Here is a 19,664-nt window from a genome sequence, read left to right as displayed (position 1 = left end):
GAGTATAATGACACCAATATGTTGTCTGTATAATGTATGGTTCACAGAGCATAAGGTCATACAGGAGGCATGTATAGGTCGAAAAAGGGCCTAGAATGGCCACTTTCATCATGATACAAATGTAAAAACATCCTTCCTCCAAATAAAGTTTATATGTGAGATTTGCCAGAACAATCTGAGACACCAAAAATATTTTACGCTCCTACTGGCATGGAATCACCCTATATGGCCCATTGAGATGTGCAAATACAGAAGGGGTAGCTTAGGGAAATGTATGGATTGTTTTTAGAGGGGAGAAAATAAAAAGGCAGGTAGTTTGACTGAGGTGGTCCATGAGATGACTGACCACTGACATGTCAGGAGACACCAGGACATTTGCTGAGTGATAACAGTGCTACAGTAATACTGTAGTAGTAATTACGATGTTTTGCACTGGTTGCAACTTCAAGGCCCACCAGAATCCACGTGTTCTGTACTTCAAATAAGTTTAGAGTGCAATGTGGTAATATAGGCCAACTAATCTATTTCCAAAACTAAGGAACTTGAACATGGCCAGGTTGAGAGCCCTGGCCCCTTGAAGAGAGCCCAGAAACAGATGAAAGCCTACTCCAAAGTCTTAGAAACAGTTTTTCGGTTAAGTCTGGGGATGTTATCACAAGGACAGGTCCCTGGAGCAGAGAGCCGTGTATCAAAAGCCATTTACCCGCCACCTTCACACTCACATTTCGCACCTCAACCTTAGAAAATAAATAGGCTTTATAAGCTCCTGCACAGTACATAAACAGGCCTCAGTTTTGAGGATTGCCAGAGATAGGGGATGTGAGTTCAGTCTCACTTCTGAAGATTTTTGGCCTGTGCTTCCACCACATGGGGAACCAAAATGTTGAATATCTGTAACTGTTACTGACATAATCACAACATAGGCCTACATATTGATTCATACCTAACTTTGTAGCCTACTAAACAAAGGTCAGGTCACATGCACACGGCCTGCTTAGAGAGAGCCACGACATCACACATTCTTCGACTCATCCAGCAGGCAGGTAAACATATTTGTAACACTTACCAGACCACCCCAAAAGCTCCATAGCCGATAGGTCTGTCGGGCTCTATGTCCAACTGCGGCTGTAAGTGGTGTGAGTGTTGATGATGGTGGTGGTGAGCTTTGACAGCCGCAGCTTGAACTTGGGCAGGTGCGGCAGCCGCTGCCGGGCCGGGAGCTTGTCCAGGAGCTGGCGAGGGAAAGTATGGTTGCTGCTGGCTCGGGTTCAACATTACCGCGGCAGCGGCAGCGGCTGCAGCTGCTGCTGTAGAAGCGTGTTGTTGTACAGGGTGGACAGCGGCGGCAGATCCGGGGTGTTGCAAGTGATGCTGGCCCGGGTGGTGATGGTGGTGGAGATGGGGAGGTGGGAGATGCGGTAGTTGGTGGTGATGGTGCGGGTGATGGGCAGCAACTGCCGAGGCGCCACCGTTGTATGCAGCCATCATTTTTGCGGCATTGGCTGCCGTTGTTCCGCACAGAGCCATTCACTCAATAACAATCAAAAAGAAAGGAAATGGAGGGAAATATCCGTGAAAATGTGCGGTTTATTTTACGCGAAAATAATATCCCAGGTGAAGGTAGGCTATGGGATTGGGCAGATGGTGTTTAACTGATAATTTGGAAGTGACCCGATGCATAAAATCAAAAACTCTTGAAAAGGTTTGTATTACATAAACATGTCAGCTATAATTCTGAGAGCAACCTCACTCTCCCTAACAGCCTCTTCATTACACGGATCTGACCTACTTCTTGTAATTTAATTTATTTCCACATGCACTGATAGCAGATAGGCTACTAAACTGTTACAATAATTAATATGTAAATGCAGTGCACCTTGTTAAAAGTGTTAAATAAAAATGCGACAGAAAATAACCCGCACCCCCCACAATAAATAAATTATCCGCGGCCCTAGATCTCCCTCATGTTGGAAGTGGCGTTCCCCTCTCCACTGAAGAAACTCGGTCAATTTCCCCTAATTGATATGAAAAGGGAAACCGATATGTATCACATGGGAAATAGCACAGCATTCATCTTTCAAATGTACTCAAGTTTGCCATATCGTCTGGTCCACCACCGCCGTTGTTCCCACCGCCTTTGCTGCATGCAGTTTGCAGAAGTTATTCGGCTTTAGGTCAAGCTACAGTTGCTAGCTTGATAGCCACTTGTATTCGGCGTTGCAAGAACAGTATGGGAGACTTCAAATGTTCCGCATATAACAACAATTCCCATATTATGTAGCAATAGACTGCAAGAACAAATAGACTCAAGCAAAGCGAGAACGCGACAGAGACGTGAGATACAATGTTTCCGTTTACGACGTCTTGTAGAAATAGGCTACGGACCGTTGTCCTCCCTCAGATGTCACAATTCCCGTAACCCCAGACTCCAGAAATCCAAATCATGTTGATAAAATGAGCTATCTTTTTTTCCTGGAACGAGGAAAACTAATTCTTCCGACAGCGCAGTCAACTTATTTTCCCCATTGGATCCCGTGTGTTCAGCTTGTTCCTTACGCAGCACACATATAAATCCGTTAAAGGAAAATATGAATAAAAACAAAAAATATCAAAAAGTCCCTTGTATTTAGAAAACAAGCGGCCAATGTTCACTCCCTCCAGCCGGATGGTGCTGCCCAGACCTAGGAAGAAACAAGCACAGCCATAGTGCCCGACCAGTCAGTGATGGAAGGATGTGGCTCCAATCAAAAGACGAGTCTGACGTTTTTTATGTTGTTTAGCCAATCAGTTGGATCGAGACAGCAACCGAGAAATTACCACAAAAGTCAAAGCCTGTGACACTGGAAACTACCGCCATTGTGGAGATCTAGACTTGTAGGTCGCAGTGAAATATGAATGGAACAGTTGAATCAGAATGGAGAACACGAGCTCCAGTTGCTCATAGAGATTACGCGAGGAGCGCGACCCAATCATTATCCTCTCAACAAGAACGTCCTCTTTTACGCACAGTGATAGACATGGGATATAACCAATAACTCCTTACGTCTCTTCATATATCGCAAGGGTTATGAAAAGGGCATTCAGTAGCCTAGCCTAAATGCTATCTACGCATACACCCCAAAATATCATTCATTATTTCATAGCCTACATGTTGTGATTATAGACACTTAGTAACAGTATTACGCATCAAAATGACGGTCACACAACTTCAGCCAATGCGTTATAGGCTGCCTGTTTAGGCTATTAATGATTTTTAAACTAACTTGGCGTATAATTAACTTTCTACAAACATCTTATAGGCTGAAAATCCCTTTACACTCCCTTCAAAAAAGGTACCTTAATGCAAAGTGTTAGTCCTAGCATAATCATTCCTAAAAGACAATAGCATAACAACAAATAAAATCTAAATAAAGTGTAACTATCACATCCCTGCAGAAAAATCCAGGTGCATTGCTTTGAGAGATTCTGAACATCATAGTCTGACAGGTACAAGCGAGCAGTCATAGACACCTGCAGTCCAAGTAAATATGTCAAACATATCTAATTAAATATTGCCACTAATTCATCCCATGCATTTCACGTTTGAAAGAAGAACGCCATCCTATAAAATGTATTCCTATGGATGACTGAGACATGCTCTATATTCACTAGAACTCTGTGTCTGGGGAGTAGTCTTACTATAGTCTCTCTCTCTCTCTCTCTCTCTCTCTCTCTCTCTCTCAAAAATGTATGCACTCACTAACTGTAAATCGCTCTGGATAAGAGCGTCTGCTAAATGACTAAAATGTAAAATGAGAAGGCTTACTATAGTCTCTCTCTGTGTCTGGGGTGTAGGCTTACTATAGGCTCCCTCTCAAGACTGGATAATCCCTCTGACAGAAAGATACCCTACAAGGATGTTCCACCCAGATTATTCATTAACCTCATTTTATGGACACCAGGAAAATAATCTAAAAATGGAGAAGGTAACAACCTGGATAGTTAGCAACTCAATATTTAGGTTTGTTTACGTGGCTACAGTGTCAATCGGCCTATTGCTAATTAAGCCCAGTCGTTCAGTATCTCCCACCTCAATACAGGGCCTCTATGTCTGGCTGGGCCCAATTAAGATATAGAATTCTTTGATTTTCTAAAGAAAAGTATTACATAATTATTGAAAATCTGTCTCCAACTATATTTTTTACTGCGGGGATGTCCTCTGTCCTCTACAGCAGAGCTGAGTGACGCAGCTATGAGGACTCTAATGGGGAGCAACCACACAATTAGTTTGCAACATGGACATACAGTGCTGCTGGAGGCATAGGAGAGGAGGGGGTGGGGGTCACAGCACAGGAATACTGGGGGGAATGTGCCTGGGAGAGTGGAGGCTACCATAGCTTTTAATTGGAGCAGAAAACAGATCATGATAAAAATGAAATATTGGAGAGGATGGCGAAAGGAGACAAATATGCCTCATTGTTGACCAGTCCAATAAATAAACTTTCAGTTATATTAGTGCTGTCTTGGGGCATCAGGTAATGCTGCTCTCATTTAGACTTACCACACACAGCTCTGCCAAAATGTTACAATTGTGAAAAGTGGTGATATACTGTACTTTCTAAAAAAGGCACTGTACAGATGCCGTATCTTAATTTGATCACTCTGTTGTTGCTGAGAATGTTCCTGTGCCGAAATTCAAATGAGCCTCGTGATTTACATAAATTCTCTCACTTGCTCGCTCAAATGCTAAAGCACCAGATAGACTAAATATCCTACTACCGTTTCCTGCAACGAAACTGGTCAAATGAAGAACCCTTTACATTTAACATTTATGTCATTTAACAGACACTCTTATCCAGAGCAACTTACAGGAGCAATGAGGGTTAAGTGCCTTGCTCTAGGGCACAGACAGATTTTTCACCTAGTCGGCCAGGGGATTCAAACCATCGACCTTTCGGTTACTGGGCCAACGCTCTTATTATCCACTAGGCTACCTGCCGACCCCACACCTGCATATCAATAAACAAGATAACATTATAAAATCAAATATATTACAAAGTAAAAATGTGCATTGCTATGAAGACTAAAACCAACATTACCTTCAGAGTTAATGGGGTACAATGGGAGAGTTTCACTGTTCCCCTGTCTTCTCTCTGTCTATCTCTGTGGAAGACAGGTCTATTTAAAGCAGCAGGACATTTCCGTCCAAGTCTGTTTTTAGGAGCTTGCTTTTTTAAGAAACTTCTCAGGAGAGGAAATTAGATATATAACCTGGCCAAATGATGACAATTTCTATCACATTGGAAAATCAGAAGCTCCCCTGTCGCCCATTTCATTTATTAGACGAGTCATTCAAAGGGCCACACTGAAAGTGCATTTTTATGGAAAGTGGGGAAATTGTGGATGCTCATTAAGAGCAGGCTGTATGTGGAAAATATTTGCTGAGGTGTGACTCCATATCTGTATGTGGATGAGATTTGCTGAGGTATCTCCATATCTGTATGTGGACTAACTTTTCTGAGGTGTGACTCCATATCTGTATGTGGACAAGCTTTGCTGACGTCTGACTCCAGTCTATATCTGTACTGCTCCACTCTTCATCATTTAAATGTTCTCAGAAGAGAAGGATATCTCGGCCGCAAGCTCTGGGAGTCTGGGACATTGATCCATTCACCACTAATGCATTTCAGAGCTCTCTCTCCTGATGGGTGGAGTAGTAGCATGAGCAGACGCATCGGCCACTGAATGTTTTATAGTAGGATGGCATGCTATTCTTTTGAGATGCAAAAATTGTGAGGCTATGGTAGACCATTGGCTATCGATAGCTTGAGCTTCCTAGATAAATGGGAACAAAAACATCCATCATTTGTGCAATGTGCATAAAGTCACTATTAGCATTTACAATATGAAGAGTATCATCAGTTAAGGACCTTTAAAGGGGCAGTCTTAACAATAATTTGTGTGAGTGTTGAATTCAGAGAGAATTCACATTTTGTATGCATTTAAAAAGGTGCGGGTGAATTCAAAGTTATTAAAACAGACACCTGTGAAAAGAAGAAGGATGGAATTTCTTGCTAAATTAAACTTGAAAGGATTTACATATAAAATGCAGATAATGGGCGTGAATGGTTTTGCATAATATCAACAAACTCATTTGACTAACAAATCACCTGCAGACATTATTTTATATTGAGATCAACATGTTCTCCAAAGCACACACACATCAGTTCATTGTCCCAGACTTAGGCAAAATATTTTATTTGTGGATTTAATTACTAATGTAACAACATTGAGCGCATTCTAAAACATTAGTCTTTAAAAAACATGATTTATACTGTCGTGACGTGACTTTCATTAATCTGATGACTTATTTATCAAATCAACTAACTATGTTTAATTGTTACCCGATTAAATTAGTAATGTAACAATTAACTCATTAGGATTTCGAGCCCCACAAAATAAGTTGTTTAAAGAGTTACCATCTCCCAAATTAAACTCTAAAAAGGTCTTTACCTATCACATCCATAAAACAGTCAACGTATTAATTCATAACCTCTTATCATATCATTCTGAATGGTCGTAACCCTCTTGGATCCGCAAAAACCCCAGCTTTACTTATGATTCAATACGGTTTAATCATTTATTTACTAGATAACCAAATAATAACACAGAATTAACATACACACTTAATACATGATAAAAAAAAGTCCCTTGCGGACTAACAACAACATGACTGCTTGTTTACCAAAAGAGGGAGAGAGAGAGAGAGAGAGGTGTAGAGAGAGAGAGACTTATCGTTGATACATTTGGAAACTACTAGTAATCATAATACTTTGCACACAAACCACCGCCCTTGAATGTATTTACGTGTGGATGCCTTTGTTCGTCGTCTATCTCTGTCGAACCCAAGCCCTCTGGGAAAGTTTTTTTTTCGCTGGGTCTTCACTCAGCTCACTTGTAAGGCTCAGATTGTCCACAAGAGGTCACAATGTCCTTCTTCTTAGTTGTCCTGGTTTGCAGTGGAGTGTTTCTTTAGAACAGCTACTTAGCTGTACCAGTGATCGTCTGAGAGGGGAGTTCTCCTCTCCAGCTCGTGTGGTTAGTCAGAGTTTGAACCATTTTACATGCACAGCTGCAGCCTGGCGATGTTCGGGTCAAGTCTGGGAGGATCTTCTTCACCTCGTGTTGAGGTTCAACGTTTTCATATTATATGCACAACGTATTGAATGAAAACTTGACAGATAAAGGGGATATACTTTCCAAGTTACAGTATTTTCTTGATACCATTTTTAATGACATCACAAAATAATAAACAATATGACATGATTATTCTTTAGATCCCCACTGAACATTCCCCACATTCTAATCTTATAAATATTGTTCCAGTATTCACTTTTTGGACGTTAGAGTTTTGGGCAGCAAAAGTCTCTGGAGAAAGGACATTCCTTTAGCCAATACTGGAGGGTCAGGAGAGGGTCATCTCCTGCTTAAAATTTACGACCGGGTGTGAGGTGTCAAACTGGCCCTGTGCCCCCCTCCCCTATTCTGTGGATGAGAGAGGGTCTGGTTATTGTCAGCCATTGCCAGGCTGATCTGAGCCCTTGGATCCTCACACAGGACAGTCATGCCAATACTAATTCTCATAAAAGTGGGATTTGCAAGCTGCATAGCCTACGTTTGTATGTTCCCACTTACTCAAGGACATGCTCACACAATATAAACCAACATGCACGCTTTAATCAACAGACTTTGACCTAAGTCATCCCGAGAATATCTAAAAGCACAGCTGGGGGCAGGGTATTTTCCTGTGAAGAGCCCCTTCATCATGGAACAGCTTGCCAGTCCATGCCCCAGTTTCAGACTCAGTCTCCATTTTTAAATCCCGATAAATCATGTTGCGCTATGGGTAGTGTATAGGTTCATCTCCCACTTTGTCACCCTATAACCACAGATAGAACAATGAGATAGATATTTCACCGGATGTATAAATGTGAAGCATTCGCTTGGCGTTTCCACTCACTACCAATTATGGTAGTGAGAAGAAGCCCAGTGGCCGGCAGTGGAAGAAGATGGAACTAGATGGGTTTTGGCCGACATTCAGCTAATTTTCTCATCAATTAAGCATTTTATCTCAATACAGTTTTCTGTTCCCAAAACTACAATTTGTTATGAACAGAGCGGACTAAGTTTTGTAGACTTTACCCTTTGCTTTGTTTAGAAGGAGTGCAAAGGTGAATTGAGTTATTGCACATGCGCACTTCAGAGTAGGCGTTCCCTAATGGAAATATGCAAATGCAGGCTAGAATGTGGTCCTCTGTAGCTCAGCTGGTAGAGCACGGCGCTTGTAACGCCAAGGTAGTGGGTTCGATCCCCGGGACCACCCATACACAAAAAAAATGTATGCACGCATGACTGTAAGTCGCTTTGGATAAAAGCGTCTGCTAAATGGCATATTATTATTATTATTATTATAGAATGTGCCAATAGGATCTCGCTAGCTCATGCTTGCCTCTGCCCACCTCCTTGCTAGTTCTGCCCACTATGACTCTTTTATTCCCATTTAAAATGACAGGCTGTGGTCTATCTTGGTTTAGTTATACAAAATCTTTGCTATAACTCCCTGTTTTTGAAAGATGGCGGCAGCTTTACACTATTGTGTTGTTTCAGTGTCTTTTCCCCCACCTACTGATAGGTTAGGTTTATTACATTATTTGGGGTACGTAATATCCAGACAATCCACTTACCACATTTGCTCTCCTCCACTCTTCGCAATACTGAGGCATTGGCATTCAGGCCAAAGAGTTCAATCTTGGTTTCATCAGACCAGAGAATCTTGCTTCTCATGGTCTGAGAGTCCTTTAGGTGCCTTTTGGCAAACTCCAAGCGGGCTGTCATGTGCCTTTTACTGAGGAGTGGCTTCCGTCTGGCCACTCTACCATAAAGGCCTGATTGGTGGAGTGCTGCAGAGTTGTTTGTGCTTCTGTAAGGTTCTCCCATCTCCACAGAGGAACTCTGGAGCTCTGTCAGGGTGACCATCGGGTTCTTGGTCACCACCCAGACCAAGGCCCTTCTCCCCCGATTGCTCAGTTTGGCCGGGCGGACAGCTCTAGGAAGAGTCTTGGTGGTTCCAAACTTCTTCCATTTAAGAATGATCTTGGGGACCTTCAATGCTGCAGAAATGTTTTGGTACCCTTCCCCAGATCTGTGCCTCGACACAATCCTGTCTCTGCGCTCTACAGACAATTCCTTCGACCTCATGGCTTGGTTTTTGCTCTGACATGCACTGTCAACTGTGGGACCTTATACAGACAGGTGTGTGCCTTTCCAAATCCTGAACAATCAATTGAATTTACCACAGGTGGACTCCAATCAAGTTGTAGAAACATCTCAAGAATGATCAATGGAAACAGAATGCACCTGAGCTCAATTTCGAGTCTCATAGCAAAGTGTCTGAATACCTGTGTAAAGAAGGTATCTGTTTTTCATTTGTAATACATTTGCAAAAGTTTCTAAAAACCTGTTTTCGCTATGTCATAATGGGGTATTGTGTGTAGATTGATGAGATTTTTATTTTATTTAATCCATTTTAGAATAAGGCTGAAAGGTAACAACATGTGGAAAAAGTGAAGGGGTCTGAATACTTTCCCAATGCACTGTATACACTGAGTACACCAAACATTAGGAACACCTTCCTAATATTGAGTTGCTACACATTGGGGCAGGCACTGCCAGTAATGTTATGTGAATAATGATTGTTTTTTCATAGCTAATTTGATTTCTTCATAGCTCCAAACCACAACTTGCAAACTCACTTGGGCAGCTAATGTGGCAAAGCAACTGACTGTAGAGGAAAGTCGAGTGAAATTGGAGGAGGTGCATCTAGGACAGCCGAAAGTCGGACACGTGGTTTCCCAACAGCAAGGTTGAGATCAAACATGGCAGTTTTGCCATTGTTTATAAAAGTTGTTCTTTATCATGTTGAAATAAACATGGTTCCAACCCCCATAGCACACAGTCACAAACTGAAATCATAATTGTGTACATTGTACAATCAATCAGTGAGAGAGCGCATGAAGTATCACATGCATTTGTATGTTTCCACTGTATCCATGAATCGCAGCAATGTTTGTTCCTGTTTCAGTCATGTCTTTGGTCACGTTCGCGTGGGTCAAACAAAAACATCCTAATGATTGGATGGCAATAGAGCCTCCCACAATGCAGGCTATGGCTGTAGGATGAAGTTGGGAAAGAGAAACTTGCAGTCAAAACTTCATGACATTTGATCACATGATTTTTGTAAAAACATGTAGGCGCAAGTCGGACAATTGTTAAACCCCATAATGCAACACACTGAAAGGCGGTGACCGACGATGGTGCACCGTCACCGACTTGATCAAAATGATCCGCTCGAACACGCCCAACGGCATCCACGAAATGAAGTCATGGGCGTTGATAGGGCAGACCGAATGTTTCCGCTATGCTACTGGCTAGCTAGTTAGCTTACTAGGGGAGGCTGCCTTCGTGGATTTGCATTACACTTCAATGGATGACCGGACCGATGGATGGGTGTCTGATGGATGTTTGAAGCATGTAGACGAGAGTCGCCCTGGTCCACCGAACGCATGGGTAGAAGATGATCAACACCACCAGTACGAGGAAGCGCAGACGGAGAAAACGGGTCCGAACGTCACTCCATAGTCTACTAGCAACAAACTTTTGAGCAGTCACCGCTAATGACACTAGCCAGCTTGCTGCTAGCTAGGTGACTAGCTAGCTAACTACACAGCTAGCTATTATATCAAAAATGAGCTAGCTCGTTGTCTAATTAGGGGACTTCTAGAGAACGGCGTTGTTAAGGAGTGTCTTGTTCGTGTTTAGTTAGCTAGCTAAAGATTGGTACGGTTAGCTAAGTTAGTGAACGTTGGCTAGCTAGCTAACGACATTATTCGCTGGACATTGACCTTGTGCACTGGCTAATAACCATCTAGCTAGTTAACTAGCTAGTCCGTTAGCAGCAGTCCCAGACAAATTCTTTAAGAAATGTGCCAGCCAACAAGGCCGATGTAATTACGTGAAACTAACGTTAGTCAGCTGAGTGGCACTTTTGCTAACGTTATCCTTAGCGAACGTTAGCTACATCCGCAATCTCTACACGAACCGGCTTATCTGGAATATTCCGCTAAACGTTTGCTAGTCAGCTATTAACAAGCTATGGTACACAGTTAAAAAAAAAAATACTGGTCCTCCAGAATTTGTTTATTTCTGTAATTGTAATAGTTATGGTCTGTGTGTTGATATCAATGGTAAACGTGTTTGAATAGCTGTTTTTCAAGTTTAGCGTTTAGTTATCCTTATTTTTGGGCCTGTTGCTCTTGTCACTTGAGTCTACTCTGGTATTGGCATAGCCAGCAGATCCGACCCACTTGCTGACAGCTGTACTAGGATCAGAAAGCATTCCTTTGTATATTAAGACACCAAGGAGATATGGCTCAGAAAACGTACTGCAATTCATGGATGAAAAATGCATTGTACTCCGAATTGTCCCATTATCCCAACTGTTACACCGAGAAGATTAGCAGTCATTAAATCTTCTCAGTGTAACAGTTGGGATAATGGGACAATTCAGAGTACAACGCATTTTTCATCCCTGAATTGAGGTAAGTTTTCTGAGCCATATCTTGTGCTGACTCCTTGGTGTCTTAATATACACAGGAATGCTGTCTGACCCTAGTACAGCTGTAAGCAAGTGGGTCAGATCTGCTGGCTAGCATTGGCAATGACATGTATCTAGTCATGAGGGCCTGACTGTCTCTTTCGAATGTATGCACATTTAATATTGAAAATAAATTTAAACAATACATGAATTAACACTTTCAATATCAGATTTTGCATTGTCTGCAGGAAAATGGCAGGCGCATCAGAGTTTAGCCATACGACTTCATTGGATAGCCTGTATCGTTATGGACATAGAAAAACCAGGCGTGTATTCAGTTGGGTGAAGATTGTTTAACAAATCTAGGCCTGTTGCAAGTATAGTGTATTTGATTGTAGTTGTGTGTTTTCTTGTCATGTCATCAGGTAATGGAAAAATAAATGGAACCCCAGTGGAGAGAGAGGACAACCCTTCTGCCCCTGTTCCTGTGGATGCCCTTCATTACTCGAGCAGCAGACAACTTAAAACTTCTAACTTGAAACCAAAACCTCCTGGGAAGCTCCTCGCCACTCACAGAAAAGGCAGTAGCAATAGCCATTTTAAGAACAGTATGAACTGCAAAAATGACACGCCTTCAGAGTTGAAAACACGTGATAGCAAGAGTGAGTCCATTGCTTTACCAAATGGCGTTGTGCTCCTCAACCCTGGCCTTTATGCTAATGGTTACCCCAGCAAGCCTGGACCAGACAGTGGTGGCAGTGGTTCTGAGAATGGATACATCACTCCCAAAAAACGCTGGGCTCAGCGGAGTGCAATGGCTGAGGAGAGTGTGACTGCTGGGCAGGAGAAGGCTGTGCTACAAGCAGCTATGGTCCCTAACAAACATGAGATGGAGCCTCACACTCCAGAGGCTGCTGAAACCGCAGCAGAATCTCAGTCTCCCACCTCCATCACAGGTGTCCCACCTGTGGTACAGGCCCCTGTGGATCAGGTTGGTGAACTACAGTGTAAGAACTCTGAGGGCAAGGCTGCAGCAGGCTCTGTTAAAAAGCTGGAAGACAGACCGGGCAAAGCCAAGCTTACCTCCACAAAAGAGGACTCATGGACCCTCTTTAAACCACCCCCTGTCTTTCCTGTGGACAATAGTAGTGCTAAGACAGTGCCCAAGATCAGTTATGCAAGTAAAGTGAAAGAGAATCTAAACAAAGCAGCAGCCCAAGCTGCAGGTGACACCTCATTTCCCCAATCCCAGGTGCCCACCAGACTCTCCCAAGTCCCCATGTCTGCTGTCAAAACCATCACCTCCCCTAGCTTCACCAATGGACCCCTATCTGGAGAGGGGAATAGCTGCCCCCTCCCTGCGCCCCTTTTTACCACTACTGTTTGCACTGCCCCAATGCCTGTCTCCCCTCCCCGCAAGTGGGAGAACGAAGCATCCTTGTCCAGCAACGGCACTGATATGTCAGGCGCCCCCTCCATGACTACCAGAGAACTGAGAAAGGCCAGTCTCCTTGTTTATCCCCTGGCCACTTCAAATATGCAACCCGCCCTCCCCAGCGCCCGCCAAGTGGACTCACCTGCCGCTAAGACAAATCCCAAAGCTCTGGTGGACATTTTCCAGAACCAGTGGGGGCTGTCGTTCATCAATGAGCCCAGTGCAGGGCCTGGGGTGGGGCCGGCAGTAGTGGGACAGCCAGCCCGGAAAGGCCAGATCGTGGAGATCACCTTTCAGGGAGGCGGCCCTGCAGCTTTGCCTCTGCAAGTCTCTGCTACCTCCACTCTGAGACCCGCCAAGCCCCTCTTCCCTAAGGCTTACGAGCAGGACAAACAGACTATCTCTCAAGCCCCTAGCAGTGTTGGGAAATCAGGCCCTCCCTTGGCTCCTGGCCCTGATGCTGGGCTGGGAGGCCAAGCCCCTGGCCCAGACACTCTGAGGGGTGAGGCTGGGAGTAGAGGTGCCATAGTGTCCTCCTCTTCTAAGGACCCTGGTGCTGAGCTGCCTCTTGCCTCTCCTGCTCATCCTGTGTCTGCTTTGGCCAAGGAGCCCAGCCACCCCAAGGGTTGCGACCCAGGATCTTGTTGGGGGGCGTTCGATCTAAAAGCTGCTGTTATTTATCACACTAAAGGTAGGTAGCTGTTGCATCCGATGTTCATTCACAAAGTTAAATAATTGACCTGCTACAGAAAGAGAATGGTGCATGTAATACTAATGTATTATGAATATCTCACACTGTACTAAACACATTGTTTTTATATTTTTACAGAAATTGAATATATTCAGAATTTACAAAAACAAGGTAAGCTTGTAATTCCTGCCGTATGATTGTGGAGAGATCGTCAAAAACCTGAAAAGCCTCGTCTTTTATATTGGTATAGTATGTCTGAGCTAAGCAAATCTGATGTCTCCTACTTCTCTCCCTCTAGATTCAAAAGGAGTTGTGTTCTATGACCAGTCCAAGGATGGGCCTGTTCAGTTAAGTCATGACTGAGCGCTACGCCCTCTCCTGGCTGCCGCCTCATGAAACGGTGCCCTGGAGGTCACTTAGAACTGCTCCCTCTCCTTTTTGAGACTCACGTTACAGGACTCCTTTGATGTGAGCAGTTTGTGCCGTAGAGGGGACACAGTACAGCAGCACCACAGACAGAGACTACACTGAGCCTCTTACAGGGATGCTGTCATTCGGGAGATTACAGGATGGTTGAACAGTGGGGAAACAAGCTTTTTGACATGAAACGTGTCCACAAGAGTGACTCTTACATTTCTCCCTCAATTTCCATGTTCAGAGACAGGCTTGTTGAGGACATCATGTGGGATGCTCAGTCAGTCACCACCTTGGCCCCATCTTTGGAATCACAGGATACTGGAGAGAGATGGCCTCTCCTCTCTCAGCCTGTCATGGAAGAGGAAACATTTGATTTCTTTAGGAATTCAAAATGTTCACATTTGAACTGTAAGGTATCACAGATGCGTAATTATGAATTCAGACCGAAACAAATGGGAAATACTTTAACGTTTTAGAATGGTTGCCTTGTAGATGTGAAAACAGTGTGGCGGCAAGAAAAACTAGTTGGGGTTTTCTGCTCGAATTCTAGATTAAAGTAAACCAAATATCATGGGGAGGCTTTTGTAAGCCCCTGCAAAACAAATGTTTTAATTTGGGATTACGGAGGGGTTGGTTCACATGTTATTTTTCCATGTTAACTGAATTACACTAATTAGAAATCCCAGGTCATTGGGTGGACGGATGGAACTTCTTATTTGTGTTCAAGGTTCAAATCATGAGAACATGCATCCCTCTCCCGTCGAGGCCTAGTCTGTTGAATTTCAAAGTACGGTCTCAAGTCTTAGGGCTCTGTTAATACCTGACTCTTTTTTGGGATGTTTTTCCTCAGGATGTGTGGTGGTTACCAACACTGCGCAGAGGCTATACTTGCGTACATTTTCTTTTAAGATTTAGGTTTTGGAGTTCTGGCCACTTTTTTTTTTTTTTTTGTCTCATTGGTTTTTGCACAGAATAGACGCTTAGGCAATGTCCACTTTTGTACTGTAGGAATGCTTTAGAATGAGAGATTCACACAGGGCAGTATTTTAACCAGAAATATGCAAATGTTCATGTTACAAGTCTCCTATTGACATCAATGCAGGATTTAGCTGAAATTTAGGACCGATGTCTCAAGTCTGTGTTTCACCTCCATAGGAGAATTGTTAAATTCATAGGGAAAGGAATTTTTGGCTTATTTGACCAGGTTAGGCTGCTCATTTCTGTTTAGTTGAGGATTTGTCTCTCTCCCAAGTCCCCATACGTGAATTTAATCAGCCTACATTATGATGACTGATCAGCACTTTAAATGTAGATTATCTATATAATTAAAGCATAATAATAATAATAATATGCCATTTAGCAGACGCTTTTATCCAAAGCGACTTACAGTCATGCGTGCATACATATTTTTGTGTATGGCATAACATTTTAGTAATTAACTAAATTAAATGTCTAATATTTATCCCAGCTAACTCTTTGGCTCCTAACAATCACAGCACCTTTTAAATAGGATAGTCTGTTTATGACCTAATACAGTTATTGGTTGTTTGGCAATGTTGATCATTAATGGGGCCAAACTAAGCCAGGGGACATCTTTTGAACATTCTGTTTGTCTATAATAGGGTATTATTTTGGTTTAGCCCTTATTTACTTAAACTCTTGTTCAAATTAATTTCATCTGGGGATTGTCAGGCTGCGATCAGTTTTTGCAAACTTTTTTGTTGGTTTCTCCGACTTTGGGTCATGCTTTAGGTAGTCATCAGTGTTTTAATTGTCAGGGTTAATGTGAAAATATGAAAGTCTTTGTATTTGACTGATAATGGCACATTTATGGCACCTTAATTCCTTTTAGTTTGTGTCCCTCTAAATCGCTATTAAAATATTGGAAAACAATCATATCTCTGACAGTTGAATTGGGAACTAAAATGATACCACAGTGTAGGCATCAGCGACCGGTGTAATAGAACATGCTGAAAAACCCAGTTCAAGGACTGCTGTCTTCTGTTATGACAGGCAAATAGCCTGTGTGTGTGTGTGTGTGTGTGTGCATGATGTTTATCTTCACAAACATGGTCAAGGGTCAACACAAAATACAGGGTGCTTTTTATAACAAGAACATCGGAATTGCATCTACTTAGTCAAGTATGTCGTCCGTCCGTCCCCCCGCAAGTTGTGCCATGTCTTGACTGTTCATGCTGTCTTGTATTAAGTTATGTTCGTTTGTTGCTCACTTTTCTTTTCCTGCTGTAGTTATGGTAAGAATTTTAACAAAATTTGTCGCAGTTTAAAAATCTATTAAAAATGACAGCTAATTAGCTGAAAGTTCCTGTATTCTTATCTGTGTTATTTAAATAACTTACGGCTGCACACTCAATTAAATATTTATTTACAATAACTGCCCCTTAAATTAAATCAGTTTGAATCATTCATTTTCATATATTAGCGGTTTTTCCTCCTCTTCTCAAGATCTGAGGTTTGAATGGATCAAGAGACACACAAAGCCAGAACTGTATAGAGTAATACTAGTGGACCTAACAGATTCTACAAAATAGAGATGTGTGCAGATTCTACACATGTTGTGAACGCACACCTACAGTGGCTAGACAAGGAAGTGGTATGTGTGTTTGAATCATAGCTCAACACTCCCCTTTACCAATAGAGTGAGTATCAGTGAGCAGGAAGAGGACAGACATGTCTGAAAATAGAGATGTGTGCAGTATGTTGACGGAATATAGAGATGAGGTACTACCTCTTTAACCAGTTACTTTAACATAATTTGATGCTTTATTTTTTTTCTTCTGTTTTCTCTTGCTGTTGGTGTGTCCTGTTAGATGTCATGTATAGAGACTAACATGCTGGAAATTGTGAAACTTAACAGGAGATGAAAATAAGGGAAATAATTTGTTTGACATTGTATTAATAAAACCTTGTTGAAATTATTTGTATGCAGTCAGACATTATTTTGGTAAGGAAGTGAAATATCAGATCAACATCAGAGCTGTGACAATGACCAGACAAAAACACAGCATTATATATATGACAATAGAAAAATATCCACAGCAATCAAAATGCTTTTTTTACTGGATCAATCAATAACAGAAAATAAAGAAATAAAATAAATCGATCTAGTAGTCAAACATTAGGCTACAGAAAATAGTGAGATGTGATACATGAACAATTTGATCGCTTCACCTGTTGATAAGACCAGGGTCAGAATCCATTGAATAATTGTTATAAAGCTGAGTGTCTCTCTCTAAGATTGTGGACACAAGACCAAAGCCCACCTCTTCAACACTCACAGTGAATGAATAACTCAGAACAGAAGGACTATGAGTAGAGTGCTAGGAAACAGTGGTGGCAGTGAAAGTAATACATCAATTTGTGCTGTGTTTAACTGTGTTGTCCCCAGTGGCGATTTTAGCATGTACATTTTGGTGAGGCAAACTCCCCCCCCAAAAATGTTATGCATGCAAGCAAAGCCACTACACAACACAACACTAAACAGTACATTAATTGCACAATAACGGTGACAAACGGTGCCCACAAACTGTTAGGGCCGCTTGTCTTTTTCTGAGTTCACAGTTGTCTTGAACTCACTGAAGTCTGAGATTTCCCAGTTCCGAGTTTCCAGTTGTTTTGAACGCGGCAGAAGTCATGCTGGATTGACAGCATGGCCAATGTATTCAACCTTTTCTGGCCCATGATGTTGCGTGTGACTGTTTATCCTTTTAAGCTTGGAAAAGAGACCCTTAAACCCAGACTTGGACCACACACCCTCTCCACCGAATAGCAGGGGAAGGGAAAATAGTGATTGCTTGCAGTTAGCCACTGATTCCTTCCAAACCACTCATTGCTGGATAAGAGCGTCTGCTAAATTATGCAAATGTTAAATTGTTGAATTTGCGATTTACAACTTGTTGTGTAATGTTCCAATGGCCGATGAGCACCGATACATTTTATCTATAATTTCTCTTCATATGACAAGGATTGAAAAGGATTTGCCAGTACATTGTTGACGTGATTCATGATGATGACTGCTTGTCTAAGATTTTGAAAGTATAATGTTGACCAGTGGCGATTTTAGCATGTAAATCTTAGTGGTGCAAACTCAACATTTGTTTTGTTTTATGCATTCCATCACAGCCACTAAACAATACATTAATTGCACTATAACGGTGACAAACGGTGCCCACAAACTGTTAGGGCCTACATAAAGATGTCCTAACAGCAGAGCTTTCTTGGCAATCAGCAGAGCCATGTCTGGCAGCGAAACAGTTCATTCAGCCTCATTTACTGCCTTTTTTAAAAACGTAGCTGATATGGCTTGTTGTGTAATGTTTATGTCCAATGGCCGATGAGCACCGATACGTTTTATCCATAATTTCTCTTCATATGACGGGTCGCCACTGGTTGTCCCACTGTCACAGTGATCTTAACTGGTAAGATCCTCAAAGTTTTATCATGACAAAATATAGGGAAGACTGTCTTTGTGAAAGTGTGTGATTGTGTGTATTTGTGTCAGCTTTCCCTTGTCCTAGTCCAGATGCACTCTCATCATTCGGGGAAAGTGATTCACTTCAAGATGATGGACATCATACTTTGGGGAAAATTCTAGGAAGTGACTAACACAGGTAGTCCAAATACCCCAGGTAGTATGGCATACCGCTAGATCTAGACCAACCAGATCTTTTGGCATCCTTTGTGGCCACACCTACAGCCCAATAGTAACCATCAAAAATTATCTACATCCCAGCTGTGTGTTCCTGAGTTATTACCCTCAGAACCTAGGACACATCCATAAACCCTCTCTGGGTTGTCAGGGAGCTGTAGTGCTTTATCACGGTGTCCAATGATGGTCAAGTACCTGGACAGGATGAGACCTGTGTCTGCAGTGTTGGGATCCAGGATTACAGGAGCTAAGGAGAGATAATTGAACTTGACCATTTACTCTGTAAATTCACCACAAGTTTCATTGACACTCAAATCTAAATTCATATGAGCATTGTGTTGCAATAGAGAATACCCCTATTTAGAAAAATTCAGCAATTCAACAGTACTAGATTTAATCTGAATTTAACTGATACTGTTCTAGGACTAAGAACTAAGAGCAGACGAAACCTACTGTTGTTTTTTGCTGCAAAACATTACTCAGTAGCTAGGTTTCCATCCAATTTGTAGCGAGGTTTCCATCTTTCATGCTAATATTATAATCGAAGAAAAAAAATATGCGCATTTCCCCACCAGAGGTGTGTTTCCACACAGATCATCCATTATATTGACCAGATACTCAAGTGTCCGTTCTAACAATGAAAATTAATGTCTTCAAAAATAGAAGGCGGTTAGGACCATTCTAGCCAATGATAGGGCAGATACGCGCGTGAACAACATGCAAAACTCCGATATAAAGCGTTTTTTTCTAGAAGTTGCCAGCATGTCACATGTCCTACTATCAATACACTCATAACGACCTAAGGATTACTAAACTTCTA

At 42.2% G+C, this 19,664-nt stretch overlaps 2 protein-coding genes across 2 annotated transcripts in view; one reads left to right on the top strand and one right to left on the bottom strand.

Annotated features, from left to right (window-relative positions):
* Window positions 1-2,867, bottom strand: part of LOC121567738 (serine/threonine-protein kinase NLK) — a 95,213-nt gene extending 92,346 nt beyond the window's left edge. The window contains exon 1 of the mRNA XM_041877978.2: window positions 1,067-2,867. Coding sequence (XP_041733912.1) covers window positions 1,067-1,527 — 461 coding nt within the window. The 5' untranslated portion in view covers window positions 1,528-2,867. The remainder of the gene's footprint in view (window positions 1-1,066) is intronic.
* A 7,522-nt stretch (window positions 2,868-10,389) lies between these two features.
* nufip2 (nuclear FMR1 interacting protein 2) lies at window positions 10,390-17,114 on the top strand. The gene is made up of 4 exons (XM_041877977.2): window positions 10,390-10,657; window positions 12,058-13,758; window positions 13,897-13,929; window positions 14,057-17,114. Exons 1-4 carry the CDS (start codon window positions 10,522-10,524, stop codon window positions 14,119-14,121), a joined length of 1,935 nt encoding a protein of 644 aa, XP_041733911.1. The 5' UTR covers window positions 10,390-10,521; the 3' UTR covers window positions 14,122-17,114.
* The last annotated feature ends 2,550 nt before the right edge of the window (window positions 17,115-19,664 follow it).

Source organism: Coregonus clupeaformis, chromosome 6 (genome assembly GCF_020615455.1).
Source record: "Coregonus clupeaformis isolate EN_2021a chromosome 6, ASM2061545v1, whole genome shotgun sequence".
Classification (NCBI taxonomy): Eukaryota; Metazoa; Chordata; class Actinopteri; order Salmoniformes; family Salmonidae; genus Coregonus; species Coregonus clupeaformis.
Note: the sequence above shows the minus strand (reverse complement) of the source record. Positions and strands in the feature narration are given on the sequence as shown.